The 27,439-nt window shown below is 40.5% G+C and overlaps 9 protein-coding genes across 13 annotated transcripts in view; 3 read left to right on the forward strand and 6 right to left on the reverse strand.

The window, feature by feature from the left end:
- The first annotated feature begins 281 nt into the window (after positions 1-281).
- Positions 282-777, forward strand: LOC109116395. Its single transcript, XM_019201751.1, has one exon. The coding sequence runs from the start codon at positions 399-401 to the stop codon at positions 648-650; it is 252 nt and encodes an 83-aa protein (XP_019057296.1). The 5' UTR covers positions 282-398; the 3' UTR covers positions 651-777.
- A 1,390-nt stretch (positions 778-2,167) lies between these two features.
- LOC104806763 (proline-rich protein 11) lies at positions 2,168-3,801 on the reverse strand. Its single transcript, XM_010531821.1, has 2 exons — positions 3,211-3,801; positions 2,168-2,453 (listed from the first exon to the last, which is right to left on the reverse strand). Exons 1-2 carry the CDS (start codon positions 3,639-3,641, stop codon positions 2,339-2,341), a joined length of 546 nt encoding a protein of 181 aa, XP_010530123.1. The 5' UTR covers positions 3,642-3,801; the 3' UTR covers positions 2,168-2,338.
- A 220-nt stretch (positions 3,802-4,021) lies between these two features.
- On the reverse strand, positions 4,022-6,548 carry LOC104806764. Its single transcript, XM_010531823.2, has 3 exons — positions 6,399-6,548; positions 5,124-5,798; positions 4,022-4,471 (listed from the first exon to the last, which is right to left on the reverse strand). Exons 2-3 carry the CDS (start codon positions 5,657-5,659, stop codon positions 4,402-4,404), a joined length of 606 nt encoding a protein of 201 aa, XP_010530125.1. The 5' UTR covers positions 5,660-5,798; positions 6,399-6,548; the 3' UTR covers positions 4,022-4,401.
- Positions 6,549-6,994: 446 nt separating this feature from the next.
- On the reverse strand, positions 6,995-9,173 carry LOC104806765. The gene is made up of 3 exons (XM_010531824.1): positions 8,820-9,173; positions 7,685-7,765; positions 6,995-7,605 (listed from the first exon to the last, which is right to left on the reverse strand). Exons 1-3 carry the CDS (start codon positions 8,976-8,978, stop codon positions 7,267-7,269), a joined length of 579 nt encoding a protein of 192 aa, XP_010530126.1. The 5' UTR covers positions 8,979-9,173; the 3' UTR covers positions 6,995-7,266.
- A 355-nt stretch (positions 9,174-9,528) lies between these two features.
- LOC104806766 (UDP-galactose transporter 2) lies at positions 9,529-12,214 on the forward strand. 2 transcript variants are annotated; one of them, XM_010531826.2, is made up of 6 exons: positions 9,529-9,735; positions 9,880-10,425; positions 10,532-10,716; positions 10,808-11,008; positions 11,123-11,284; positions 11,635-12,214. In XM_010531826.2, the coding sequence occupies exons 2-6, from the start codon at positions 10,296-10,298 to the stop codon at positions 11,965-11,967; spliced, it is 1,011 nt and encodes a 336-aa protein (XP_010530128.1). In that variant the 5' UTR covers positions 9,529-9,735; positions 9,880-10,295; the 3' UTR covers positions 11,968-12,214. The 2 variants fall into 2 exon arrangements, with proteins under 2 accessions (XP_010530128.1, XP_010530127.1); XM_010531825.2 differs by having other exon boundaries at positions 10,190-10,425.
- A 170-nt stretch (positions 12,215-12,384) lies between these two features.
- Positions 12,385-14,191, reverse strand: LOC104806767 (40S ribosomal protein S18-like). Its single transcript, XM_010531827.2, has 4 exons — positions 14,082-14,191; positions 13,425-13,585; positions 12,794-12,982; positions 12,385-12,677 (listed from the first exon to the last, which is right to left on the reverse strand). Exons 1-4 carry the CDS (start codon positions 14,082-14,084, stop codon positions 12,572-12,574), a joined length of 459 nt encoding a protein of 152 aa, XP_010530129.1. The 5' UTR covers positions 14,085-14,191; the 3' UTR covers positions 12,385-12,571.
- Positions 14,192-14,563: 372 nt separating this feature from the next.
- On the reverse strand, positions 14,564-17,003 carry LOC104806768 (dehydrogenase/reductase SDR family member 12). Its single transcript, XM_010531828.2, has 10 exons — positions 16,897-17,003; positions 16,751-16,812; positions 16,334-16,453; positions 16,140-16,239; positions 15,973-16,053; positions 15,782-15,831; positions 15,531-15,681; positions 15,277-15,333; positions 15,054-15,175; positions 14,564-14,955 (listed from the first exon to the last, which is right to left on the reverse strand). Exons 1-10 carry the CDS (start codon positions 16,909-16,911, stop codon positions 14,727-14,729), a joined length of 987 nt encoding a protein of 328 aa, XP_010530130.1. The 5' UTR covers positions 16,912-17,003; the 3' UTR covers positions 14,564-14,726.
- Positions 17,004-19,314: 2,311 nt separating this feature from the next.
- On the forward strand, positions 19,315-23,898 carry LOC104806771 (type I inositol polyphosphate 5-phosphatase 1). Of its 4 annotated transcripts, none has more exons than XR_770660.1 (11): positions 19,315-19,487; positions 19,602-19,767; positions 19,869-19,937; positions 20,160-20,232; positions 20,517-20,621; positions 20,765-21,584; positions 21,803-21,993; positions 22,080-22,188; positions 22,735-22,877; positions 22,972-23,273; positions 23,517-23,898. XR_770660.1 is itself a non-coding variant. In XM_010531830.1 (10 exons), the coding sequence occupies exons 1-10, from the start codon at positions 19,458-19,460 to the stop codon at positions 23,159-23,161; spliced, it is 1,896 nt and encodes a 631-aa protein (XP_010530132.1). In that variant the 5' UTR covers positions 19,315-19,457; the 3' UTR covers positions 23,162-23,391. The 4 variants fall into 4 exon arrangements, 2 of the variants coding, with proteins under 2 accessions (XP_010530132.1, XP_019057277.1); XR_770659.1 differs by lacking the exon at positions 23,517-23,898 and adding an exon at positions 23,399-23,488; XM_010531830.1 differs by lacking the exon at positions 23,517-23,898 and having other exon boundaries at positions 22,972-23,391.
- Positions 23,807-27,439, reverse strand: part of LOC104806769 (DEAD-box ATP-dependent RNA helicase 39) — a 4,359-nt gene continuing 726 nt past the window's right edge. The window contains exons 2-10 of the mRNA XM_010531829.1: positions 27,378-27,439; positions 26,494-26,589; positions 25,876-26,064; positions 25,383-25,523; positions 25,144-25,284; positions 24,919-25,061; positions 24,705-24,834; positions 24,551-24,599; positions 23,807-24,433 (exon numbers count right to left, since the gene is read on the reverse strand). Coding sequence (XP_010530131.1) covers positions 23,931-24,433; positions 24,551-24,599; positions 24,705-24,834; positions 24,919-25,061; positions 25,144-25,284; positions 25,383-25,523; positions 25,876-26,064; positions 26,494-26,589; positions 27,378-27,439 — 1,454 coding nt within the window. The 3' untranslated portion in view covers positions 23,807-23,930. The remainder of the gene's footprint in view (positions 24,434-24,550; positions 24,600-24,704; positions 24,835-24,918; positions 25,062-25,143; positions 25,285-25,382; positions 25,524-25,875; positions 26,065-26,493; positions 26,590-27,377) is intronic.

Raw genomic sequence — 27,439 nt, forward strand, 5'->3', positions numbered from 1 at the left:
GGGGTTTATTCAAGAGCTAATGATGACGGCAATAGATGGTGGAGTTGGCATGCAGAATAAAGAGTAACTAGGAAGTGGGACCAAACAGCTTCACAGAATGGGGTTAGAGAGATGATTCCTCCTGCTTCACCATTTGATGAAACAAAGGCCCCACAAACACACCACACGTTGTCTGCCACCACACCCTAATAACCCTAGCCCCACCACCACCACCATCAATGGCAGCTTGACACTTCTTTATACAACTCCACAACTTCATATGCATATACAATACATACACTCATATAAATATATACACGCGCACACATCCAGTTTGCTTTTGGAGCAAAGGGTTTCCCTCGTTTCTCTTATATCTAAACAAAAACTTCTCTTGAATCCAAAATCTCTCTCGACCGGAGATGAAAGGAAGCAAGTCCTACTCGGAGTACTCATCAAATTTCTCGGCCGAGTTCGGGTATCAAGATGGGTCAGGTTCGTACAGTTTTAACGGGCCGTGCGGCAAAGCGGATCCCGAGATGAAGAGGAAGAAGAGGATCGCCTCTTACAATCTTTTTGCCACGGAAGAGAAAATCAAGAACAGCCTCAAGAACAGCTTCAAGTGGATCAAGAGCAAATTCTCCGGTGATGATAATATTCGGTATGGCGTGTAAAAAAAAGTGTTTTGGCTCTTTCGCTTACGTTAAATCTTATATGTATGCCTTAAAAGAAAACATGTAAATGATGAAGCTTGTTTCTGTAATCTCATATCCGTCCAAACTTTCGATCTCTTTTATCATCTTTAGGTTTTCTCACTATTACTATTATTATTATAAAAAAATGTTATGTTATGTTATATTATATTTATTACACAACAGAGATTTTTTTTTTCTTAAATAAGAAATTTCCACGGTTTCAATATTTTCGTATGTGGTGCCAAAAGAAATCTTGAATTTGACTTGAATAAGAATCAAACCCTAAGTGAATTTGCATATAGAGAAGTTTCAATGTTTTCTTCTCCTTTTATTAAGAGCTTTTTAGCTTCTCCAAAGTCCATATATTATTGGAAAATATTTAAAACAAATTAAAAACTGAATTGCATTAATAAATATTAGAATTCGCACAAAAATATAAGCATCCAGACTTTAAAAAAGCATTTTCCAATATATACCGCACAAAAACCATAAAAATAATACAAAAGCGATAGGCTTCGTCAATTTAGACGACATATATACTTCTTAAAATGTATGTTTAGTGTTTCTTAAATACGTATTACGTGGACGTTTGATAATATCCCCTTCAAGTTGTCGTCTCTCCCATGTCAGATTTTCAACCAATCTAATATCGTCGATAACATTTATTTGATTTTTTGGGTTATAGTTTATATATATATATATATATATATATATACATATACACGCACTTGAGATATCATTTTTTTTAAAAAAATTGTGATATTAGAACCTCGAATCGGTTTTCATATTATACAGAAAAAGCTTGTCACATGTTCAGTTATTTTTTAAACCCTAACGGTTCAATTCAGTAACTGCAAATCCAAGTACCATTTTTTTTTTGCCATGCATCGTAACGACGTCCCACCAAAAAAAGTTGTGAAAACTAGGAGTGGACCGTTTTACCCTTGACCCGTGGGTTTATGAGACGAGGTTAGGCTAATCCATGGATCCATGCACCTTCCAAATCACAGGTGAATCCTTTGCCACATTTTTGAAGTCCGCACCAGTAAACTTAGCCGGCTTCTCCCCTTGTGTAGGAACTAGGAACAAAGCCTAGTGAAACAGTTCCTTGTGCATGAACAGACCTTATTGGAGCACTTGAACCATTATCCATGTCTTATATAAACACAGTTTCATGTTAAGATTGTTGTCCCCGTCGATGTGGGGTTTTGAAATTGTTCGGAATTTCGCCAAATCTCCCATGTGGTGTTTTGAGTAGTAAACAGAAATCTTGGAAAAGAATATTTTGACGTGGGATTAAGTCGAAGCATATGTTTTTTTTTACACAATCTACTCAAGACGAAATTGTCTGGATGCGTTTTATGGTAATCGTTTTCAAGATACGAATTACAATTATATACAAAAACATCAATTGTTTAAGATAATCCAACGAATTATGAGAGTTCGGAACACTTTGGAAAAAGGTTTTAGAAATTTTTGTTGGATAGAAGAAAGCGTTAAAAATGGGAGGGAAAAAACTGATCAAATGGAAGATACATAAAATGGAGAGAATGAAGGCATACAAGCAAGATGCTGTAACAGATGAAGCAGGCAAGAAGAGACAGAAGGTGTATCGACAAGAATTGGGGGGGACAAGAGAGATATCATATCATGTCCGTATACTTTTCTCATTCCAAGTCTATGATTCCGAAATTGGAGAGTAGGATCTTAACTTGATCGACGAGGTCTGATCCCGTTGCGTACTCCGTCAGCATTCCAACCGCAAAACCAAACATCGCCCACCTGTAACATTACCATTACCAAACCATAAGATCCGATGTTCATGTTCAGACGGAACTAACGAAGAAGATGCTCGTCTAAGTTCTGAAGGGACATTCTCTGACGCAAAATCTAAATTGTGCAATCTGGTATTTCACACATCTGAGTTTGAACATTTGGACGTCGTTTCTAAGATTTTGCAGAATCAGAAATTCGGCAAAACACAGGCAATGATTCAGCGTCAGGCTCAGATCTTAGGTCCTTAAATATCACAGAATGCTACAAATAGGTATGAGATGAAAGAACGATCTCCAAAACTATGTAATATAAGATGGGACTGCATATAGACATTACTAACACACCAGCAAATAGCAGAGAGGCGATCCAAACTACAAGCAAGCAACCCTCGAATGTATAACTGAAATGAACACTTGGAATGACAGAACATCCTCCTAAACTATGTAAATATCATTGCGTTGGGTGGCTCAACCGTTAAGGATGTGGCAAAACTCCTTCACAATCCTTCCTAAGTTTACCCGATCGTCTAAGGGACGTAGTTGTGGTTCGAAGACCGGTGAACTTAGGGATTATAAAAAAAAAACATCTTTTCTGTAGTCCCATTACAAAAAGAATCGATTTTTTTCCACTTAAGACTAACCCTCCACCGGATTTGTCCGCAGAATCAGAAAATCATCAAAACAATCACTACCCAGAAGTCAAAATCCAAACTTGAGCCACCACTAATGCAACTAAGCAGAGATCATAATTCAAACTAAATCACCTTCCATTGGAGATCTCGTTCTTGGGAAGGAAACCGAAGAAGGGGCCTTGCGTAGCGGCTTCAAGCTTCTTCTTCTTAAAGTAATCTTGCAGCTCCTTCGCCTTCTGCCTCTGGAACTCGAGCGTAATCACACCCTTTCCCTCCTCGAAACCCACCGGCGTGGGCGTGGGCGTGGGCGACACGGCGGAAGAAGAGGGAGACGGCGGAGGAGGGATGGGCGTCGACGGCGGAGAGGGCTCCCGGAGGGGAGGAGGAGCCACCGGTCTCCTCAAGGGGCCGTCAGTCTGGGAACACCTGACGGTGAAAACGCATGGCTTAGACGGAGAGAATCTGAAACAAGACGAGGCCAATGATGACGAAGAAGAGGAAGAAGAAGAAGGAGAAGCAGAGTTCAGGATTCTGATGCAGGGAATCGGAGAAGCAGATGACATTTTTGTTTAATCCGCTCTCCGAACACTCTAATCTTGTTTCTGAATGCTATGTCTCTGTTTCGGGTTGTGTTGTATGGTGAGGGCTGTCTGAGAACTACTTGTGACCTGTGTGGATGAGATATGGCCAAGTCTTGGCATTTGCTTATTCGTCTGGGCTTCCAAGTCAAATACCACTTACAATATGAAACTTGCTGCTTTTAGCCTTTTAGCCAATCCGAGAGAGATAAGAACAATAACCCTCACGCTCCTCTAAAGCGCGTGAACACACGTCCCATCTAATCCTTGATACAGATACTACTGACCAGAAGTAAAATTCGGCCAAAAGATTTATACAAAGGACCTAAAGGTACATGAATTCTAGGGTTTCCCTATATCCAGACTAGATCTTTTAATCATTGTGATTTACTTTAGGCATCATCATTCTTTCAGATTACACAGAGAGAGAGAGAGAGAGAGAGGTATTAGAGAACCAGAAATTATACGCCCTAAGATTCCTCGTCTTATACAATCTTTGTATATGAATTATGCATCTCTCTCTCTCTCTCACATATATATATATATAGAATACACGGAACATAGATAGGCCACCAAAAAAATAATACAGGATAAGAGAAGGCAAGAGACTTGTTGTCCGGGATAATGCATCTACCTCAACTTTTGACATTGGTTTCTGTTCTGAACTGTAATTTCAGGCGTTTACTCTGTTAATGGAGTTCATATCCAACAATGGATTCTGAGAGCCGCCAACTGAGAAAGATGGTTACATGATTGTGCACATACAGCTTTTCCCAGCTCCATGTTGGAACTCGTCGTCTGATCCGCCCGTTTCGCTGCAAAATCCAATCAGGTTGTTAACGGGAAAGCATCAGTAAAAAGAAATAGATGGTAAGGTAATTTTATCAACCTATTTGATCAAACACAGTATTACGACGCACCACCACGTTTCTGAGACTAACGTTCTCATGGAACAATCTGTCATACTCTAGACTGCCTAGATTACCCGCTCCGTAGTGTGGACCATTGCAAAGAACTTAGCCCTGATACCAATTGATATCAACCTAGTTACACTAAGCCAAATGCAAAACACTCGTAGATATAAACTCATTCCTTAACCCGAGCTTTTAAGAGGAGGGTGTCTACAGTTCTATAATTCATCAACTAATCTCATAATTGGTGAGCATGGGGCTACGGCCCACCAGCACATTTCTAACCCTAATGTCCATGGGGTGACCCACTTAGAGTTAGATGGCACGCTCTGATATGCTCAGACCATCACTTCCCCATTCAGAAATTTAAAATGGAGGTTTTGTCCTAGTTAGAATCACTGCATGCATCTAAATTTATAGAATATCAGGTATTATCTACTGTAAAACACCCAAAACACATGGAATATATACTGTAATTGTATCAGTCACATATACAGACACTAAATTACCATTTGGATTGACATAAAGATAGAGCATCGTGATCAATTGATCATACCTCGGCACAAACTCTCTGACCTCAGCAAGATCAATTCCACAAGTGTCAGGCCACTGCACTTTCCTCCTTTCTATGTGATCCTCCAGCGTGTCTTGTCTATTCACATCATCGGCAGGAACAGCATCGCTAAATGATCTTTTCTTCAGGCTGCTCTTAAGTGCAAACCTTTTGGTTGCTTCAACGTTATCATCAATACAAGGTGCACGATCCCTTTTACCTTGGTGATGTATGGGAGAACCAGAGGGGACATCTTGTAGCTGAGAAGGCCCAACTCTAAGAGGAGAAGGGCTGTCAGGTCCTGCAGAAGCACGACCAAAACAAATAAAAGAGGTGCAAGCACGGGAGAGCCGATTCCTAAAGGAAGCGAGATGGAGGTTGGTATCAGGTTCCGGGTCCACCAAATGGTATTGGCTCCACGACGACACTCTCACGGGTTTGTCTTCATTCTTGTGCCCCAAGAGGAGAAGGGCTAGGCCCTTGCTATAACCAGACGCCGATGACGAGAAGAACCCTCCTCCCTCTGCTGCAAATAACATCTGTAATGCTCATCTGCACATCCAGCAACAGTTTTTGTACCCTCTCCCACAACGGAGATGAAGCAAGGGATATTCAAAGTTCACCCTCCAGCCTCCAGAGACGGATCATGTCACTTTAAAGGCACAAGGAAAATGGGAGCTGCCGTACGAAAATGAATCTATGAGTCGACAAAAGGATAAAATATTTTTGGAAACATTGTTTTCTAACTCATCACCACAATGCATTTCTAACGAAATCTGCGGAAACCATAATTTGAATCTCGCAGTACAACCAGAGATCACAAAAAACAAAAATAGACAGTTATCCAAAACGGAAACAATGCAGATAGAATCACAATAGAGCCAAATACTTGAAGAAAATCCAAATCAAACTCGGCCGAAATCTTCAACACGGTCCATTAACAAGTAACCAAGGAAGATCAATAAGCGTACAGATCACCATCAAGCACATAGGACAGGAAAAACAAAAGGTTCCGGTGAAATGCCTAATTCCGGACTAACAACTACATCTGGTACACAGCTCAACATAACGCTTTCGATCGGTTGGTTTGCTAATACAGTGGTGAATTAAACCCTAAAATTTCCAGCCTACTACTGAAATAGTTGAAGTTTCTCCGTCGCCTCCAGATTCAAACAGTGAAACAGAAATACACAGATAAAAACATTTACGCGGCATATATATAATTACACTCACACAACACACACATGCATCGAACGAGGAAAGAGGCAGGAGGCTCACCATTCACCTGACGGATCTAAAAGACCGGAGAACGGCGATGCGACCGGAGCTTACGCCGGCGGCAATGCAGAGAGAGAAATTTGGCAAGGAATGTAAGAGAGAGAGAAAAGTAGATTCAGCAAAGGGAACGACAAATTAAAAGAAAAGAAAAAGAAAAGTCATTTGTTTACTTTTGGGTGACGAAGAAAGTAGCGACGTTCACTTAGCGGCGCATTATAGTAACGGGCCTGATTTTGCTCCGTTATTCAGCCTGCTTGCTCACGGCTTCCACTTGTACTAGAAGAAGTCACAAATTAACTCCCCAAAAAAAAAAAACAAATCTAGCATATTAAAATTTAATCTAAAAATAGTATACGTATATTTTGTTATATCCCCAATATAGTATGAGCAAATATATATAGAGAGATTATTTGATGCTTCGCAACAGAACTGGACTAAAAAAACCCGAAATCCGGATATACGATCCGACCCGCGAGATGAATATCCGAAATTAGAATACCCGACTATAATTCAGGTTCAGATAATAATTTTGTTATATATCATATATATATAGAGGTTATTTGATGCTTCACAGTTCACAACCATATTGACAAGTGTGTTGCAACACATGACACATGCAGAAGTTACATGTAAATGTCACACGTCACATGATATGTGTTTACATGATGCATCATGACACTACTAATCACCAGATGCTAATCTTTCAGGATGTTTTCAACAATGAACACAAAGAGAAGTTAAAATGGGCATAGAGAAGGACCACAGGGTACAATGCTTTACATGTAGTGATGTAAACATTCATCAAACCATTTCAAGAAAAGCAGTAAACCGACAACATTCTGGCAAGGAACCAAACCAGAAGACACACTTAATCTGCATGCATATCCATTGAAGAGTCATTAGAACGTGGAGAGTTAGATCCCCTGTTCTGTTCATTGCTTCTTGTGGTGGCACCAGAGCTTGGAAAACAACCACCTTGTTGAATTTGGTAGTTCTGGAGACTACGGCGAATAGGGCTCGAAAGGGCATTCGAGAAAACCGAGTTCTTTGGTTGGTTTTCGTTTTGCTCGGGACGAGAAACTGAAACAGCTGTTGGGCAAGATGTGCCTGAACAGGCCATGAACCCTGAATTTGTGACATGCACTGTTGGTTGAGATGGAGCTCTTGGGGACATTGATGCTTCCTCCACGTAGCTGTCTAGCTCGTTCTGCAATGGAAACCAGAATGGGAAACAGGAAGGAGCAAACACTGCCTATAAAGTAGAGAGAAAAAAGAACTAGACGAACCTGAATGTAATTGATTATATCTATAGTTGTAACCCTCGATCCTCCTTCTTGTTGTCTCCAAATCCATTGGTACAGCTTTTCCTGTAACGTGGAAGGGAAGAGCTTTGTAAGGATATTTTCACATTTTTCTACATTTATTGTATGTTTCAATCGTCTCTCAATTTGTAGCTGCTGCAGAGCTAATCAGTTATGGTACCAAACAACGGGTTCATAAGACAAAGAATAAGCTAACTATAGTCACATAAGCTAAACACTTTTTCTAGCCATTACATATATATATATATGCATATATATGCATCTCCTAGGGCATTTCACCTTGCAACTACAAATTTTACATCACACCCAAGTGAGAAGTCCAGCATAACATGAAAAGTCCAGGCATTCCCAGTTTAGATTTTACAAAAAGAATCTCCTTTTACTACCAATAGTCAGCTTCTGATAGTGATGAAGTGAAGAATCAATGAGGACACAGCATCACACAAGTCACGTACATCACCCAAGACACTTGAGGACTGGACTTCAGAAATACAAAACAAAGAGTCTAGTTCAAGTGATACAGTGAAAATCAAGAACGAAACAATGAGAAAACTCCCGAGGTAAAGCAACAGACTTGTAAGGAGAGTTGTAGACTAGAGCAGAAAGACAAAACACCGACATTCTTCAGTGGCTGGAAAAAGAATGCAACGCCTAAGTTTACATCACAAGTGGGTCATTAGCAGAAGAGCAGCTAAGCACCGACAATCCTAGTTTGTGACAAGAAGCATATCCAGGGAGTTCAATTTACACCGAAAGAAGAGCAATTGGCTTCAACAAATCAATCCAGCTTAACTGGAATCAGCATCTTAATTAGGGAATCGACAAAAAAGATGATGATGGTGGTGGTGGTGGTGGTGGTGGTGATGATGATTATCTCAAACCATAATCACCACAACCACGTGAGACCCGACCAAGAACACAAACCGATCAAGAACATCAATCGCCAACCTAATCTACTTTAACGGGCGAGAATCATGAATCATCACATAAAACGACTCACAGATAAAAATTGATAATCAGATCGAACGGCGAATCAGAACAGAGAAATTACGAAATCAAAATCAGACAAAGACACACAGCAGAGAGAGAGATTGGGTACCAGGCCATGGCGTTCGCCGGCTTGGAACGAGAGCTTCTGGTGGTTCATGGCCTGAGTATAGAGCTGCGAGAGAGAGTTAGCGGCGGTGCGAAATGACGTGTAGACCGTGCGATCTACCTCGTCGAGGCTCGTCGCTATGGACTTCCTCTTCTTCCCCATCCCTAAATCTTCTTCACTCCGACCACGCTCGAATCTGATACCACCGATTCTCCGGTAGGACCAGCCGCGATTCCGAACGACGGCGGAGGCGGGGGCGGGGGCGGAGGGGAGTTGGTCGTATCCAATCGCCGGCGACGAGATAAATTACACGAGAGAAAAAAAAAATCAGACGGGCTTCTGGCTTTTATATGAAAAAAGAAAACTAAAAAGGCCGAGAAGGTTTTGTTGCTTAGACAACATATTATTCATTTACAAAAATCTCTTACAGTGACATGTTGGAAACAAAAGACCCAACACCTTTTCCCAAAATTTTAATAATTTTATCAAATTTGGATATTGAATTATATCACTTTTAGAGAGTCTCTCTAATAATTTTGATGTAAAGATTTTCCTTTTAAAATTTAAAATTCTAGAGGTCGGTCCATTTATTTATTTTAGTATAAAGCAATATTTGTATCTCTGTGATAATATAATTTTCTTTATTGGAAAATTAGAAAATAATTAGAATTGCAGAATAAATAAATAAATATGGGAGAGAAAATTGAGTTACGAATTCGGTATCTGCCTACTCCTACGCTTCACGAGCCCTTCATTTCCCAACTTGCTCTCCGATCACTTTCTTGATCAAACTCGGATTCAGCTTCGACAGAGACCCATCTCCGTCGCCATCTCCCTCACCTTCGTTCAGATCATCTCCGGTTGAATCTCACGATTTCTCTCCATCTCTGTGGCTGCGCGCGTTTTTCTTCTTCTCGAGGTACACTTCGTCGTGTTCTTCGGATTCTTCTAGTCTTTTGAATTTCTTCTCTACTTGATTTTGATGACATAATTTTAGACATCTGTCGTGTTCGCATTGCTTGATTGGCTCTGACGAGGTGATCTGGTTGGATCTGTTTTCTAGATCTGACGCAAACTCGGTTTGATTCTGATCTCTGGAGCCTGATCCGTTCTGGTCGGAACTGATCGACGGAAGTTTTCGGCTTTTTTCTTTCATGTTTTATCGTAGTTGCTCTATGTCTTCTTGATTGATACGTAATGATAGCGATCGAACGAGGTAGCATCGAACCAAGCGAGCTCCGGGATTTCGGTTGTGGGAGAAATCATAACCGAATTCGGGTGTTGTAATCGCGACGGAAGTAAAAGTTTAATCGCTCTTGCTTCGTATCGATTCTCAAATTTTTTCATGAACTGCCCGTTTCTTTTTTGTGTAGCATTGTAGTGAAGCTAAGGACGTGCTGTGAATCTATGGTGGATGAATTCTGGGAGATGGGAAACTAAAGAACTGGAGATTTGCTGATCGAGAAAAGCTAAGTTAAAATGGCTCCAGTTAGTAAGGCTGATAAGAAGGCTGCAGTAGATGCCGCTGCGTGGATGTTCAATGTCGTTACTTCCGTTGGGATCATCATGGTCAATAAAGCTTTAATGGCGACATATGGCTTTAGCTTTGGTAACCCACTTGATCTCTTCACTGACAAGTTTTTGTGTAACCCAGAATCCTGTATAAATTTTTCGATTTACTTCTAAACTTTGATTTACATTTCAACTTGTTGCAGCGACAACCCTAACCGGTTTACATTTTGCTACGACAACACTGATGACAGCCATTCTAAGGTGTCTTGGTTATATTCAGCCTTCTCATCTTCCTTTCACGGAGCTTCTGAAATTCATTCTGTTTGCAAACTTCTCCATTGTTGGAATGAACGTGAGCCTTATGTGGAACTCTGTGGGGTTTTATCAGGTAAGTTACTGACTTACTGCTAACTGTGCATCCCGATGTTGGCTAAAAAAACTACCTTTGTTGATTATATTTCGTACTGTGTGCTTTTCAGATCGCAAAGCTCAGCATGATTCCTGTATCATGCTTGTTGGAAGTGGTTTTTGATAAGATTCGCTACTCGAGAGACACAAAGCTTAGCATAGGGCTGGTTCTTCTGGGCGTCGGTGTTTGCACCATAACCGATGTTAGCGTTAATACCAAAGGCGTCATAGCTGCCTTTATTGCTGTGTGGAGTACTTCTCTACAGCAATATGTAAGTTCTCAGAGTTTGTCTTGCGTTTACTGGATTAGTCTGTGAAACAACAGATCTTCCCTTAATTTGGTTTTCTGCTCTGAACTCAGATTTATGTGGAGTTGTGTTTTGCAGTATGTACACTATCTTCAGCGAAAATACGCGCTTAGTTCATTCAACCTTCTGGGGCACACTGCCCCAGCCCAAGCTGGAACATTACTGATTGTCGGACCGATCCTTGACTATTGGTTGACAAACAAACGAGTAGACAAGTATGATTACAACTTAGTTTCTACGGTAAGTGCCAAAAACTCTTGGAAACTACTAAATAAATTTCGTCCTCACTCGTTTTTACACTCTGTAACATTTAGAAGCAACGGAATCTTGCCATTCCGAAATATGGGTCAAGGTAATTCCAATTATGTTAATCCCTGCTGAAATCTAATATCTTCTGGATATTCTCTGAATACTATGATGCGATTGAGTATCTGTTTCATTGGCCCATGTTAGACATGATTATTAGATACTGATCAGTAGAGATTTCTTTCATGGCCGACCTGTGTTTGTACAGGTAGCCATAGCCCATTACCACTTTTTGCATTAACACATTTTTGGTAAAGCTTAACGGCGATCTCTGAATGATGCAGATGTTCGTAGTACTCTCGTGCACGATAGCCATAGGGACGAATCTGAGCCAGTTCATATGCATCGGGAGATTCACGGCCGTATCATTCCAAGTCCTTGGCCACATGAAGACGATTCTGGTACTGATAATGGGTTTCTTCTTCTTCGGCCGAGAGGGACTGAACCTGCACGTTGTCATAGGAATGGTGATCGCCGTTCTCGGGATGATATGGTACGGTAACGCATCGTCCAAGCCCGGGGGAAAGGAACGTCGGAGCTATTCTCTTCCGACGGCCCACCGGCAACAGAAACACGGCGGCGCTTCGGATTCCGACAGCCATGAAGACAAGGCCTGATAGTAGAAATGATCATATGAAGGTACATCACTCTTTTTTTTTGGTCTAAAGTCGGAATACGTAATCCTAGTGCTCCTAGTTTTGGTACGTAATCGGCGATTTTTTTTTCCACACGGAAGATTAGGGAATCTTGATTTGACTTGTTTAGAACTATTAAGTTATTATTATTACCAGGGCATTGTTAACTGTTTTGAGGAATCAAAGCTACATGCATGATCTATGACAGTCTTTCCGACAAGTTTTGGCTTTTTCTATTTCCAAGTTTCACAAGATAATTTTAGGATGGTTTCAAATGCAAATTCAGATATAGAACTGAATAGCCAAATATAACACAACCTCTAAAGTCATTTTAAAATTGAAAAGATATAATTTTTCGAAGCCAAAATATCCAAACTCTTATTTGGATCTAATCTAAGATGATGCAAGGTAACACTTAAGGAGGCTCCTCATAATTTGATATCAAGAAACAAAAATATTTTTAACGCAAAAAAAAGAAAGAAAAAAGAAGCAGATACATATGAAGAAGGATTCGCTCACAAAGACCAAAAACCATGTCCCGCAAAACTGAAACCGGTCCGTAAAAGAGCAAAACAAGAAGGAAGGCTCAACGCTTCTTGGAGACACCAACAGTCTTTCCTCTGCGACCGGTGGTCTTGGTATGTTGCCCTCTCACCCGGAGTCCCCAGTAGTGTCTCAAACCACGGTGGTTTCTGCCCATTTTGCCAAAAAAAAAAAAACGAAACCCACACCCTCCTTTAAATACTCTCCGAAGACAGCAAAGTTTAAGTGAAAACCGGTATCGAAGAAATAGGAAGTGTGTTCTCACCTGATCTTCTTGAGACGTTCAAGGTCGTCTCTTAGCTTCATGTCCAGAGCGTTGGATACCACTTGGGAGAACTTTCCGTCTTTGTAGTCCTTCTGCCTGTTCAAGAACCAGTCCGGAATCTTGAACTGACGAGGGTTAGCCACTATTGTCATGAGGTTGTCTAGTTCAGCTGCTGATAACTCACCTGCCCTGAAAAAACGCAACAGAATAGCCATTGAGGCATCAATAATATGTTGCCGACCTGGTTCATTGAGGCATCAAACCCACTTTTCACAGCAGATCAAATATCGAACAATTTACCAAAAAAGAATATATTTCCTCCATCATACAGATCTATCAAAAAAGTCACATACAGAAAAACAGAACAATAGGTTATAGATGTCAATCTCTATTTCGCCAACGAACGTGGGACAGTATCAATCATCCAAATAACAGGCAAATCCAAATGGCAATTAGAGGGAAGAGGGGTATGGCATAGGCCTAATTGAAGAAACATCAATCACATTAACTGCACTCGTCAAGAATGGATATACTATGCACCCTCAGGAAGCTCTCTAATCGAAATTCTCTTGAATTACACCGACGAGAGAACCGTAGGAAAAGAAGATTAAAAATAAAGACGGAGGCAAACCTTTTGTTCATGTCAACATCAGCCTTCTTGCAGACGATGTTAGCAAACCGCCTTCCAATACCCTTGATAGAGGTAAGGGCAAACATAATCTTCTGCTTACCATCAACATTAGTGTTCAACACACGCAGAATGTGCTGGAAGTCCTCATTCGCGACCAGAGACTACACAAACATGAATGAGCACATTCAAACATATCAGAGCTCGATCAAAGTCCCATTACCAGAGTCGCCAGGATCTAGGGTTTACATAAAAGTGTTGACCCAGATGACCACTTGGTAAAACCCCATCAATGGACTTCACAAATTGGCTCAAAGCCGCAGTTTTAACACTAAAATATATAGCCTTTTTACTGTTTTTCATCTCCAGATTCCCGATTCTAACGCACGTTCCTAATCATCACTGGATTTGAAATATCAATACAAATTCCTAAACTGTTCCGAAGGAAAAAACGATTCTGACCTATCCAACAAAAAAATATATGCAGAGGAAGTAGCAGAACGATTGGATTTATAGAATCAAACTAGTGAATGCAAACGGGATACGCGACCTAGCTATTATTGCACGCCGCGAATTACATAACTAACGTAAAGACTATTAGAAAACGATACTTGGATAGCATGCGAATCATGAGAAAGCTGTCGTCTAAACCCTAATTACCATCTTGATTTGCAGTGAAACGCCGCCTGAGAAGAGGAGAAAGCTCTCGCCGTCTTCAAGCAGCAATATGATCGCCGCAAATTTACAGAAGATTTTATTATGGTTTTTGCGTGGGTTTTATATATGGGTTCATTAGGGCTATCGCCAATCTGAAACTCTTGGAGAGACAATTCTACCCCTGGATGCATATAGTAAAATATCGATTGCGCCCTCGGCCCCGGTGTCGATGTTGGCCTGAAGTTCCAAGTCTAAACCGATCTGACAGGTCAGATTTAAATCGGATTTTGGATCGGTTTGAAAGTTAGATATTTTTTTAAAATAAATAAATTTACAAAGAATAAATTGAGCGGGCTGAACCGGACCGGTCACGAAGTGTATAGGATCGGGCTCAATTGTACTGAAAGAAAATGCATAATCCTCTGTTGTAGTGTTTCTTCTTCTTCTTCAGGAACATCGGTTTATGAGCGATGACACGACAAAGCTTTCAGTGTACAAACCAAATCCTTGTCTTGTAATGTTCAATGTACAACACACTCAGAATTTTTACAAAAATGTGAAAACTTTACTCAAATCCATTATGAATAACAATCACTAACTATGTTCTGCATCGTATTTATTCAATCTTAAAGAGCGTTGTTGAGACGATCATGATAGCGGCGGGTTTGAAGAATCGAGAGACGCCACGGAATGCAGAGTACCGGTGATGGAGTCGATAAGGCTATGAGATTTGCTTGTACCTGCAAACTTCAAGTGCTTTGGTGCTTCTGCTCTGTCAAAGTAAAAAGCACCTTCCACCAGTTTTTCTTTCGGCTGCAGTGCCAACCAGACGATCGTGTCTGCTCCTTCCTCGCTCGTTCGAAGTTTTCCCGAAAACCTGAACCAGAAAAGTCCGACTCTTTCAATAAAATTTCCCTTCAGCGGGTCCAATATATCGGCATGATGGTATTCTATAGCGACAGCGGATATTCTTACGATTGATTGAAACTGGGCAAACTATTTGCGACTCCGGGTGTTTCGGCCCATCCAGGGTGCATTGAGTAGAACCCTATTCCTTTATTCTTGTACTTCTCTGCCCACTTCTCTGTCAGGGCCACCTATTCATCATAGGTATAAACCCGACTCAGAAGCGATTCCATGAGAATCTGAAGAGATTTAGACTAAATCTTCTAGGAGGATTTTAAAATAGTTTACTGACCTGCAGCCGTTTGTTTCGTGCGTATTGCTCGACTCCATTGAATCTTTCCTCGCTAAACTGTAAAGATATTGTGTTATATTCGAGTTATATTGGCATACAGTGACACAAACAGAAGTTAATAACCAGAGCATTAGGCCTAGGTTAGGTCCCGGCTCTTGTCGAGTTCAGACAAATCTTGGAAGCTAAAACAGTGGATTCAAGACGGTATTGGATACTGTAAATACACAACGAGAGAAAACCCGGAATGAAGTTACCTGTAGATCTGTAGTAAGAGGAGAAGTGTACATTCCCCCCGAGGAAACTGTTATGACTTTGGCGTCTGGTGCGGCTTTCTCCAACAATGGCAGCATCAGCTCTGTCATTGTGTATGTTCCTAATACGTTCACCGCAAAGTTCAGCTCGTATCTGAAATAAGAGATGAACGAAAAGAATGCTATAAAAGATCAGGATTCACGGAGAGAATCCTTTTTCAAGAAGCTCAATAGAGAGAAGAACTGGATCCTACCCTTCGGGTGTGGTGATTCGTTTGTTCTCAAGCAAGCCGGCATTGTTAACCTAAGCACTTAGAATGAGACAATCAGACAAAGAATTTCCATTCATAAGGAGAAGATGACGACAAATCTTACAGGGTTTCGAACAGATGGGTCTCTGAAGAACATTTTCTTGACGAAACAGTACAGAGAGAAGACGACGTACCAGAACATGAACGGGTACATCCTTGGAAGCGAATCTTGATGCAAAGGACTTTATTTCTTGAACGGATGACAGATCACATACCTAACAAAGAAGCAAAGCTAAGAGCCAAATTCCAAACAAAACTACAAAACAACAACAACGGTTTCAAGTGGAGGAAATCAAAGTACTTCAAGATGCAGATTCTTGTTTCCTGTTGAGCTCTGAATCTTGGAAAGTGCCTCTTCTCCCCTTTCCTTGTTCCGACACACCATGTACACTGTTGCCCCTCTGAAAATGAAATCAAGACAGAAAGCTGAGATGATTGCAACCAATTCGTTTTCGGTTTATCTCATAAAGAGTTCAGGAGATCTGAGAAAACTACTGGGAAGCAAGGCCCTTCGCAGTGGCGTAACCGATACCAGAATTGGCACCAGTAACCACACAATTCTTCCCATCAATCTGTATCTGCATATCTTCAGGGTTGAACCTCTTCGAATGCTCTCTGCCAAAGGAGACGGAAGTTCAATATCAGTCTACTAATGGCAGCATCAACATCGTCCATGGAGATTTACCAAACCCAATGCTTCGTGAATATCTCAAAACCAATCACTTTTTGTAGAATTTTGCGGGATACGGACAAGAACTAATGGAACAGTCCGCTTCAAAATGTACGAGCAAGCAAGAACAGAAAGCATCCCAAGCAAATCCGAATAGATTCGATCGAAATATCAAACCCCATATAACAGAAACGAACCCAGATGAACAAATTTAGAGTGGGATCAAAGCAATTTCGACTTACACGAAACCGTTCTTGGTGAAGTTGAGGTAGCCATAAGCACCGAAAGCCGTCGATCTCCATGCCTATAGAAACGACAAGACAGAAGCCATTCAAGGAAACCTACGACAAACCGACATTGTTAGCGATTCCAAGGATATAGGATGTACCTTTAGGAGGAACATGGTGGAGAGCAAGATCGCGTTCTCGAGTTTGGTTCGGCGACGGTGCAAGTAAACGGTTTGGTGGAATCGTCGAGAGGTGGGTGGAGTTGAGAGGAGAAGATTGCGCCACGTAGATCATTGCATAACGATGACGTGGCCATTCCTAAACGAAGATGTTATAGATTGGAACGCTGATTCTCTACCCGAGACCGAGACTATTCTCTGAAAGTGAAATATTGGGTGTCTCTGGTGTAAAGAGAGGGTTTTAGCGGTTAAACTCCTGTCGCCAAGCAATGTAATTAACAGTAAACATTACATGGTATGCAAAGTGATGTAAAACGGGCTCGCTCTGACCGGCCTGGACCGACTCGTCTCGAACCAACTCATTTTTGGCTCAATCTGTTCAGTCCATTTTTTTACGAGTTAGAAAAACTCTGATCCATACCAAATTATCCGAGTTTCGAGTCGACTCGCGAGCCAATCCGTTTTTATCTAATTATCCGAAAAAAATTTAAAATTATATGAAATTAATAATTTAAAAAATACAAAATAATATTTTAAAATCATTCAACATAACATAAAATATTTAATATAACAATCCATAAAACTATATCTAAATCAAGAAAAATTAACAAAACCAAACCAATATAAAAAATGTCATACACCAATAACATCAAAATATAACAAAAAATATACACCAATATCAACGTATCAGAAATTTTAATTTGCTATATAAACTGAAAAAGTGAATAAATTAAAATATGAAACTCTATTATTTTTTTTATGTCAGCTCGTGAGCCGACCGAGCTAGTCCGGATGGGCTCGGGTTCGTCGCGAGCTGGTTCGTTCGGCTCATTTTTATTTGGTCTTTTATTTTTTCAACCCAACTCAATAAAAAAATGAACCAACCACGAACCAACTTGTGAGTCCGACTCATTTTGCCATCACTAATGCTTATGACTTATGACTCAATAGATTAATCTCAGCCGTTAGATCTTATTAATTTCGTATTTTACCCTAAACCCTCTTAAACAATTCGACCTTTAAACCCCTTGAGGCAACTTCAACATAACCTAATTAACAAAATGAAAAAAAAAACCATCATTTTTTTTAGTTGGGCTTTTCATATATTATATAAAAAGAAGCTTAGTATACAAACTTCAACACAGTCTAGGAATTATAATATATATATATATATATATATATTACAACTTGATTAAGTACATATATATACTCACTCATTCAAATTAACTATATTTTGGTTCGGTTCGATATTATATGATATTTTATAAAAAACGAACGTTATAAAATTAAGAATACTGAACGGTTTGATTCGCTTAGAAATATATCATACCGTATTCGATATTTTTTATTTATAAATATTAAATATTAATATTTATTAGTGATATCCATTTTACGTTCCAATAAAAAATAGTTTTATAGAAATCCATTAACATTTTATTAATTTATTTATTTTCTGTATATTAAATTATCAAAATAAACTTAAACCGTATTTAACCAAACCATCATATAAAAACTCGAAATCGTATCGGACAGTTATATATTTTGGTCTTTATTTGATACTTATTCACTAAAACCATACTATACCAAACCGAAACCAACACCGAACCAATATAGGTTACGTATAAATTTTATAATACCAGATAAAACATTCCCAAACCTAATTACAAAACACCCACCCCACAAAACACACCTATTATTAAAATTAGTCCGGTCCATTAAGACCGGCCCAAGGTAGCCGTACATATAAATATATATGGATGTAATATTTGTCTCAGCAACGGCCGGCAGCCAGCAGATAGGAACTCTCAGAACCGAGATGCCCTCGACGAGGAAGAACGGCCCCTGAATCCGACAACACTAAGTTTGGAACCACTACTTCTCCTCTCTGCTGAACGGCCCCTGAATCCGACAACACTAAGTTTGGAACCACTACTTCTCCTCTCTGCTGATTCCTTCTTCCGGCTCGCGAATGCTGCTCTCGACTCTGCTATTTTTACTGCTTTACTCGCCCCTCCTTTTGAAGATTTTGCCATAGTAGAAGAAGAAGAAGCTTTCGTAGTGGGTTTAGAGAATGAAGGCTTTCTGGCAGCCGTCGTGGTGGCAGCTTTGGCTTTTGCTTGGCGCTGCTTGCTCGCCTCTCTCACAACCTTAACGCTCCTACCTTTGTCGAGAGTGATACGGGTTCTTGCAGCATCTCTCCTGACATTGTCTTTCGTTAGCATTTCTAAGCTCTCGTTTTTCCTTATGGCTTCCTCTATTCTCTCTGCTAATAACCGAATGCCGGCTAACGGCGACCAATTACGATTAATGCTTAATCACAATTCATGATTAGCGTCAAAATGGGTTTAATTAAATATAAAGTCAAAATCAGCATTTTCATTTTTCAATGGATCTCTCATCTCTCCCACCAAAGGATAGGTCGTTATGTCTCGACCGTTTCCTCCCCCCTCCATCATTGGCTCCTTCGTCTTCATCCCTCTCTTCGAGCCTCTTCTCGATTTTGTTTTGTTTCCGTCGGAGTCGGAAAGACTTGATCGGATTATATGGCACATGGAGGATCGAGGAGTAGGGAGGTTAGCAGGATCTCTGCTCTTCTGTTGTGTTTCTTGTCGTCTAGGTTTGTGAAATTAGGGTTTCTTTTTCTTTCCCGAATATGGGGATAACTGAGGTGGTGGATTTGGTGACAGAGGAGTTGGGCTGCGCTCTGCAGCTTGTCTTGCTCGTGCCTACAGCTCTACTGGGTTCGTATCGTCGTCCGCAAATGGTTCAACATCTCTGACTCCGAATCAGACTATAGTGCCGATACTGACGCCGACGACGGTGATAGCGACACCGATTCCGACAACACCCAAGGTCCGTTCTGAATCTCTGAGGGTCACTATATTTCGGGGAGATTATGTCCGTGTCCATTTGATTGCTGCTTCTTGTGTCTGAATCTGGAATTGGTGTAGCAGAATTTGATCCACGGGGAAGGGAACCGAGGTCTGGGGTTACGAAAGATGAAGATGATGGTGATGGTAATGGTAATGTGCTCTATTTCAGCTTGCTCTAATGGTGTTTCCCTAACGTCTCAAATCTTTCTTGGGATTGAGGTTTAATGTCATTGATTTTGTGCAAATGGAAATATTTCTCAATGGATAAATCATCAGTTCATGATCTTGATTATTCAGAGTCCATTCCCTGCTAGATTCCTTCTTCTATTTGTTTGTATACTTATCTATTCTTGCGCTTCATGGAATGTATAGATGCTATTCCGAGGTTGAGAAGAAGGAATTCGGAAACGTTCAGGGCTCAGTATATGGACACAAAAGCAATCAGGTCTTTCATTTTCTGCTGATCTTTGCTTCCTCCAATCATGCATTTATGAAGTTTTTGCTGTCTCTGGATTGTGAACTACTAAGGCAACCCAGAATTTTCCATTCCGGTTTCTTGATTTGTGGTTTTGCAATCCATTACCCCTTTCCTCTGTGCATCTCTTGCTTCCCGGATGTTATCTTGTTGATCACTGGTTTATGAAGTTAAACTATTTCTTTGCCTCTCTAGTTGAGGTGGTTTAGTTCTGTCCATTACGAGCTCCTGATATGTGTTTTTGATTTAGTTAGAATCTGTGTGGGGACATGGAATGTTGGAGGAAGAGTTCCACCCGCTGACTTTGATATTGATGGTTGGGTAGACACCATTGAACCTGCAGATGTATATGTTCTCGGGTAAGTTATTCTGCATTGATGTCAGAGAAAAGAAAAAATGTAATTCCTATAGATCCATCTCAATTCCATATCATGGCAACTGATTTCTGTATGCAGCTTTTCCTGAATTTAACTCGCTTTATTGCGATTAATTTTGTTTTCAGTCTTCAAGAAATAGTTCCACTAAATGCTGGGAACATTTTTGGTATCGAGGATGACCGTCCAGCTTCTAGATGGGAGAACATTATCCGTGATGCCCTAAACCGAATTCGACCTAGAAAGCAAAAGATCGTAAGTTACAGTGACCCCCCTTCTCCATCAAAGTTTAAGCCATCAGGGGAGGTCCCTGATATAGTAGAAGAAGATATGTTAATGGAAACCAGCAGTGATACTGCCGACGAGAATCGTCAGTTGTATGAGGAATCCAACTTTGACGAAAGCAAAGACAGAACTATTAGAAGTGTAGATGCGCTTATCAATGGAAATCTTCAGGACTCTACTTACTCCGAGAGATCTTGCTTGCCGGTACAAGAATACTTGCAGAGGCAGTTTTCATCGCCAAAGACACTGGAACGGTTGCTTTCCATGCAGATCGATAACCGTTCAAAGCGTGCAGAAAGATTAAGCAGATGGTTTAGTGTCTCGGAAAGAGATGGTTTGGCCTGGCCAGAGCCTCCACTACGATTGTTAAATCAACACGTTTTGGAAAGACACGGTTCCTTAAAATCATTGAATTCATTTAGCGGGTATAATTCATTCAAAACAACCGCAAACCATATTGCAACACAGAAGACACCTCTACTTGAAGACATCGATCTCGAGCCTCTCATGAACCCGAGAAGGCCATCATATGTACGGATTGTGAGCAAACAGATGGTAGGATTATTTCTCACCATCTGGGTACGTAGGAGCCTGCGCAAGCACATCCGGAATCTCAGTGTCTCCACTGTTGGCGTTGGCGTTATGGGCTACATCGGTAACAAGGTCTTCATTCTCTTACTAGTTGCCCTAAGAATTTGTATTGGCATTTTCCTCTGAATGATAACATGTGTGAATCGTAACATACTGCTAGAAGCCTTTACAGTTGCAGAAGTTCCAAAAAAACATCAGAAAGTGGCAGGCTTTACTAGAGAGTTGTCCAGGAATTTGGGGTTTAAATGAGCTTCACTCCTTAGCCTCTGACAATGTTTCCTTTTTTACAGGGATCAGTGTCAGTGAGTATGTCAATCTATCAGACACTATTTTGTTTCATGTGCACACATCTGGCATCGGGTGAAAAGGACGGAGATTGGGTGAAAAGAAACACTGATGTACGTGAAATTCGCAAAAGGACTCAGTTTCATCAGCGTTCCCTTTCTGCATTTGGGCTCCCGAGAAGCATTCATGATCACGAGTATGTTCCATTCTCCTCACCGTCCTGTTTTGATACAGCTTCTCTTGAAACAAACTCAAATTGACATGTTTTTTTTCCTTCTTCAGAAAAATTATCTGGCTAGGAGATCTGAATTATCGGATTAACTTGTCATATGAGAAGACACGTGAGCTTATTGCCAGAAAGGAGTGGCAGAAGTTGGTTGAGAAGGACCAGGTATGCTTATGAAACATATTAACCATTTTAACAGTCTTAAATTTCGAAGACTTGTCTTGCATTGCATCATTATGGTTCATATTTAAATCATGAAAATCTAGAATCCTGGTAAATCTGATTCTATCTTTATGCCCCTGCAACGGTTCTAGATGTTAGGTCGGAAAAAAATACGTACACAGACCACAGAAACATTTGTTTTGTGTCATCAATTTCAAACATTTGTGTTCTTCTGTGAAATTTCTTTAGTGGTAAGATGAGTTGATCATTTATTCTTATAGGTGGATTCGAGGGCTGACCAAAAGAAATCTCGAATTCTCTGGAAGCGAACCATTTTATATGGATTGTCTTGTGTTATCTTTTGGCGTTTCTGTTATAATCTGCAATTGCAACCGAAATGGTTACTTGCATCTCTATGCGTTAAAGGCATACAATCTCATTTGATCATATTTCTATCAAATCATCAAGAATCATGAAGGGGATTTGTGGATCCATTCTTGAATATGGATGGACTCATCAGTCGTTAATCTGTATCTTATTTATTGGCAGCTGGTACGAGAAATGAGGAAGGGACGTGCTTTCGAGGGATGGTCGGAAGGAACATTAGATTTCCCACCAACATACAAGTATGAACTCGACTCAGAAGAATACAGCAGAGAGGATTCAAGATCTGGCAAGCGTACACCCGCTTGGTATTATTTCTCAACACATTCTTTGAACAGGATGATTTACACTCAGAAAAAAAAAACCTTGAATCGAAACCGTGATCCAACATTTCATATTCAGGTGTGATCGTATACTTTCGCACGGGAAAGGAATGAAGCTTGCGAGTTACAAAAGAAGTGAGCTAAAACTATCGGATCACAGGCCGGTGACAGCAACGTACGTGGCAGAGGTCGAGGTGCTTTCTCCTCGGAAACTTCAGCGTGCATTGACACTAACCGATGCTGAGATCCATCGTCATGGCCATCAATAGCTTTCTCATAAATTAAGAAACCCTTCAATGTTCCTGATTCTCGCCCACGTCTTAGATCCAAGAGAAGATGTTGAAACCATCTCCTCCACGCACACTGGGACATGATCACACGGTAAAGAAATATTTTAGTCGTAAATAGTGTTTGTATTCATATTCGAATGTTCAGGTTCGTATTTTCTTGAGATGTGTGGATTGATTTATCCGATATTGATCCATGAAATCCAACGGTTTGTTTAGATTCATTCGACGAATCATTGTCAGAGATGTTTGTGGTTCCAATCCATGCATACATACAGTAAGGGTGGATGTTTTTATCCGAAACCTGACAACACACGAGCGCATCCCCGTCTCACAGGAATCCGACCACCGGCAAGAAAGAGGATGAGATCGGATGGGGATGCGTCGAGGGAGACGTGGCGAAGCTATATGTTCGAGGGTGAAGGAGGGGTAATTCCACGATTTCGTCATTAAGGCCTCAGTCGAACCTTCTAGCCTTTGCTTTGTGCGCATCCTGCAAGTACCCGAGCCTGAGCCTCCAACAACCACGAGGACGAGGCCGAGACCTCCTAACCCCGAAACTGGAGGAGGCCGAGGCCGAGGCCAATGGCTTGAAAATCTCAGGTGCCCACTCCTATTATCCATATGAAGAAAAAAGAAAACATATACCATTATCATCGATCGCAAAAGCAAAGTCTCGTTAATACACATTGAAATGGTTCATCTTATTGGCTTGTGATCATAAAGCCAAGAAGAACACGGTTTCAACCTCTCAGAACCGAGATGCCCTCGACGAGGAAGAACGGCCCCTGAATCCGACAACACTAAGTTTGGAACCACTACTTCTCCTCTCTGCTGAACGGCCCCTGAATCCGACAACACTAAGTTTGGAACCACTACTTCTCCTCTCTGCTGATTCCTTCTTCCGGCTCGCGAATGCTGCTCTCGACTCTGCTATTTTTACTGCTTTACTCGCCCCTCCTTTTGAAGATTTTGCCATAGTAGAAGAAGAAGAAGCTTTCGTAGTGGGTTTAGAGAATGAAGGCTTTCTGGCAGCCGTCGTGGTGGCAGCTTTGGCTTTTGCTTGGCGCTGCTTGCTCGCCTCTCTCACAACCTTAACGCTCCTACCTTTGTCGAGAGTGATACGGGTTCTTGCAGCATCTCTCCTGACATTGTCTTTCGTTAGCATTTCTAAGCTCTCGTTTTTCCTTATGGCTTCCTCTATTCTCTCTGCTAATAACCCATCCTTTCTCGTCACCAAACTCGTTACTTTACCTGCCGAAAAGAGATTTCAGGATAAATGTTTCAGATCCCGTGATTCGGATTGGGTCACATCACATGTATTAAAGATATAATTTCACCAAGTAACAGTTCTAGAGCAATGTTAGTCACCTTTTGCGCCCATCCGAGCAGTTCTGCCAGTACGATGAAGGTAGTCGATCTACACAATTCAATTTCAGTTTTAATATTAGCAATAATAACATTAACGGGAGCCCAAGTTAATAATAATATTACTTATGAAAAGTTTAGATCCATGTAATCTTACCGAATTTAACGGAAAATCAAACATTACAACATGATCTACGTCCAGGTCCAGACCCCTTGCAGCCAAATCTGTGCACACCAGAGTTGGACAGTCTCCCTCTTCGTTCTTGAACTTTTTCAAATTCTCAACCCTGGATGTTGTACCACGTAAATACAATTTCGGATCGATGGCCATGGATATACATATATTCGGGAAAAGCTAATTTTATCTTGACCTTTGTTCGGCTGGAACCTCGCCATGGTAATTGACTGTGGAGATTTGATTTTCGGCGAGAAAGTGATCAACTGCACGACTGGAATTCAAAGTGTTACAGAAGACCATCACCTTGCTTCCACGGGCCAAGCTAGGTTCAAGGACCTGCATTTGCATTAAAGCATATAATGAACTGAAACTTATGTTCAACACAAGAATAAGTGAATGAATGGTGAATCATTTTTACCTGTAGAAGGGCTTCCAGCTTATTCTCAGAACCCGAAAGCTTGATGAAATCATGTCGGGCAGTTGCTATCCTTTTATGCAACGAAGATGTACGCAGATGCTCTATCCCTTGAAACTCCTCATCGACTAAGTTCTGAACCGCCTGAAAAAAAAAATTACCTTTATTTCGGTACAAAGATTTAAGGTATAAAACATCGGTCCAAATCAGGAACTAACAGGAAAGTTGGCAAATGTGCATACCTTTGTCATTGTGGCAGTCACTAGGACAGTCTGAAATCCTTGGCCATTCGGTTTTGATGCTCGGTTTTTAAGCGGGGCAAGGAACTTACGAATGTCAGGACCGAAGCCACGATCAAACATTGTGTCTGCCTCATCCAGCACCTGTGTACAATATTACCGTCCAGTCATCTTATTATCATTGAAAGGCCGTCGATTTAACTTTTGACATTATTGTTTTGTAAATATTGGTAAATCAAAAAGGCTAAAGTTTCATTTCCACTGAATGCAAACAAACTTTAGGTCAGAGATTCGCATGATTAACATCGAAAGAATGCTTCAGTGTCAATCACATAATTAATCGGGGGATAAGAACTTCTGATATCGTGGTTATCTAGAAAGGTATAATTATTTTCAATAAGTTATAGCCTTAATCAGATCATTTTGAAGCAAGCCGAGTAATTAGGTGTTCCACTGTTTTAACATCTCGAGCTCGTTAGTGCTGAATAGTACGTACCAGATATCGGATATCTCCATACACCATGTTTCCATCTTCGATATGCTGAAGAACCCTACCAGGAGTTCCAACAACCATGTCTATTGCATTGTTCAGAGAATCCTCCTGTGGTCTTAGTCGAGAACCACCGCTGATCAATGTAGATCTGAATCTCGCGTGATGGCTTATGGACTTGGCCACACGATAAACCTATGGCAAAAACAAAAAACTATAAATACTATAGAAGCATTATGTGTATCCTTTTCAGTAACTTCGTTCTTAAATTCATGGGCAAAAATTGTTCTGATTCATCCATGTTAACCAACCCTTGGCCAACCTTGGTATAAATCCAAAACCCAAGCCAACCACAGGAGCAAACTTTATCAAATGTCACTCTCTTAAATTATGCATGTGTTAGCGTAATGATGTTTTAACTTATGTCCTATACACATGTTAAATTTAATAAACAACCGGCATAAGTACTAAGAACATATTTTCTGTCAACCAAGAGAGATTTGGTAAGTTTGCACTTAAAACATAACCACCCGAATGCTCATTGCCAGCCATAGATGCATTAGTCAATAGCACAAATAAATCAATCAAGGTGAAAACAGATGATTAACAAAAACCCTTAGTTACCTGCTCAGAGAGTTCTCTCGTGGGACAAAGAACCACGGTCCTTGGACGCCTAGGCCTTGTTATTTTACCCAGTGATGCCTCATCTTCTCTCATCAACTGCATAATCAAATCAAATAAGTTCGTACTAAGCTTAAAAATGAATGACACGAGAACAGGATTGTGAGCATTCTACCCTTACTATTGCAAACATTGCAATACAAGAGGAGACAGATTAAAAAAAATTCATATCAAATGCTTCACAATTAGGAACAACTGAAAGTATCTATATATTATTGAACACGCACAAAACTTACAAACAAATCAATAGATTTATACATAACCTATATATTCTTAAGAACTCTTTTCAATATACAACTAGCAATTGTTTTTCTTTTTATCTCTATCAAGATAGCTTTAAAAGCATTTAAAAGATCTACGCAAATTTTTTCCAGTGACTGAATACGGGCATAAAACTGGGTATGATTTATCATACAATGCTACAACAATCAAGAATACGTCGATTTGGGACAGATTCTGGGCACACCCAAAAGAGAACTCAAAATTTCTGACCAGAACCAGAAGCAAAAAGACAAAACAAAACCTCCAACAAGTTGAACCAGAGGACAAGTGATTTGAGACGGAATGAAGCAGGTTAGACATTACAAAGTTTACAGAGCAGATCAATGGCGAAAGATAATGCATTCAAATGAACTTTAGCAACCAATTCAAGAGGCGTAGCTCTGCTCATGAATCATGATGCAATATACAAATGACTGCAACTATATCAACCCTGGGGAAAATGGTAGTGAATTTAACCCCTAAACCTAATTTTTTTCTGAATTTTGGGAGGAAGGCAACTGGTTCGTATGAAAATTTGAATCAACAAGGAGGAATTCAAGAGGAACCTGAACGAGTGGCAACAAATAAGCGAGGGTCTTGCCGGAGCCAGTGTGAGATCCCAAGACGA

Source organism: Tarenaya hassleriana, unplaced genomic scaffold, assembly GCF_000463585.1.
Source record: "Tarenaya hassleriana unplaced genomic scaffold, ASM46358v1 Cleome12, whole genome shotgun sequence".
NCBI lineage: Eukaryota > Viridiplantae > Streptophyta > Magnoliopsida > Brassicales > Cleomaceae > Tarenaya > Tarenaya hassleriana.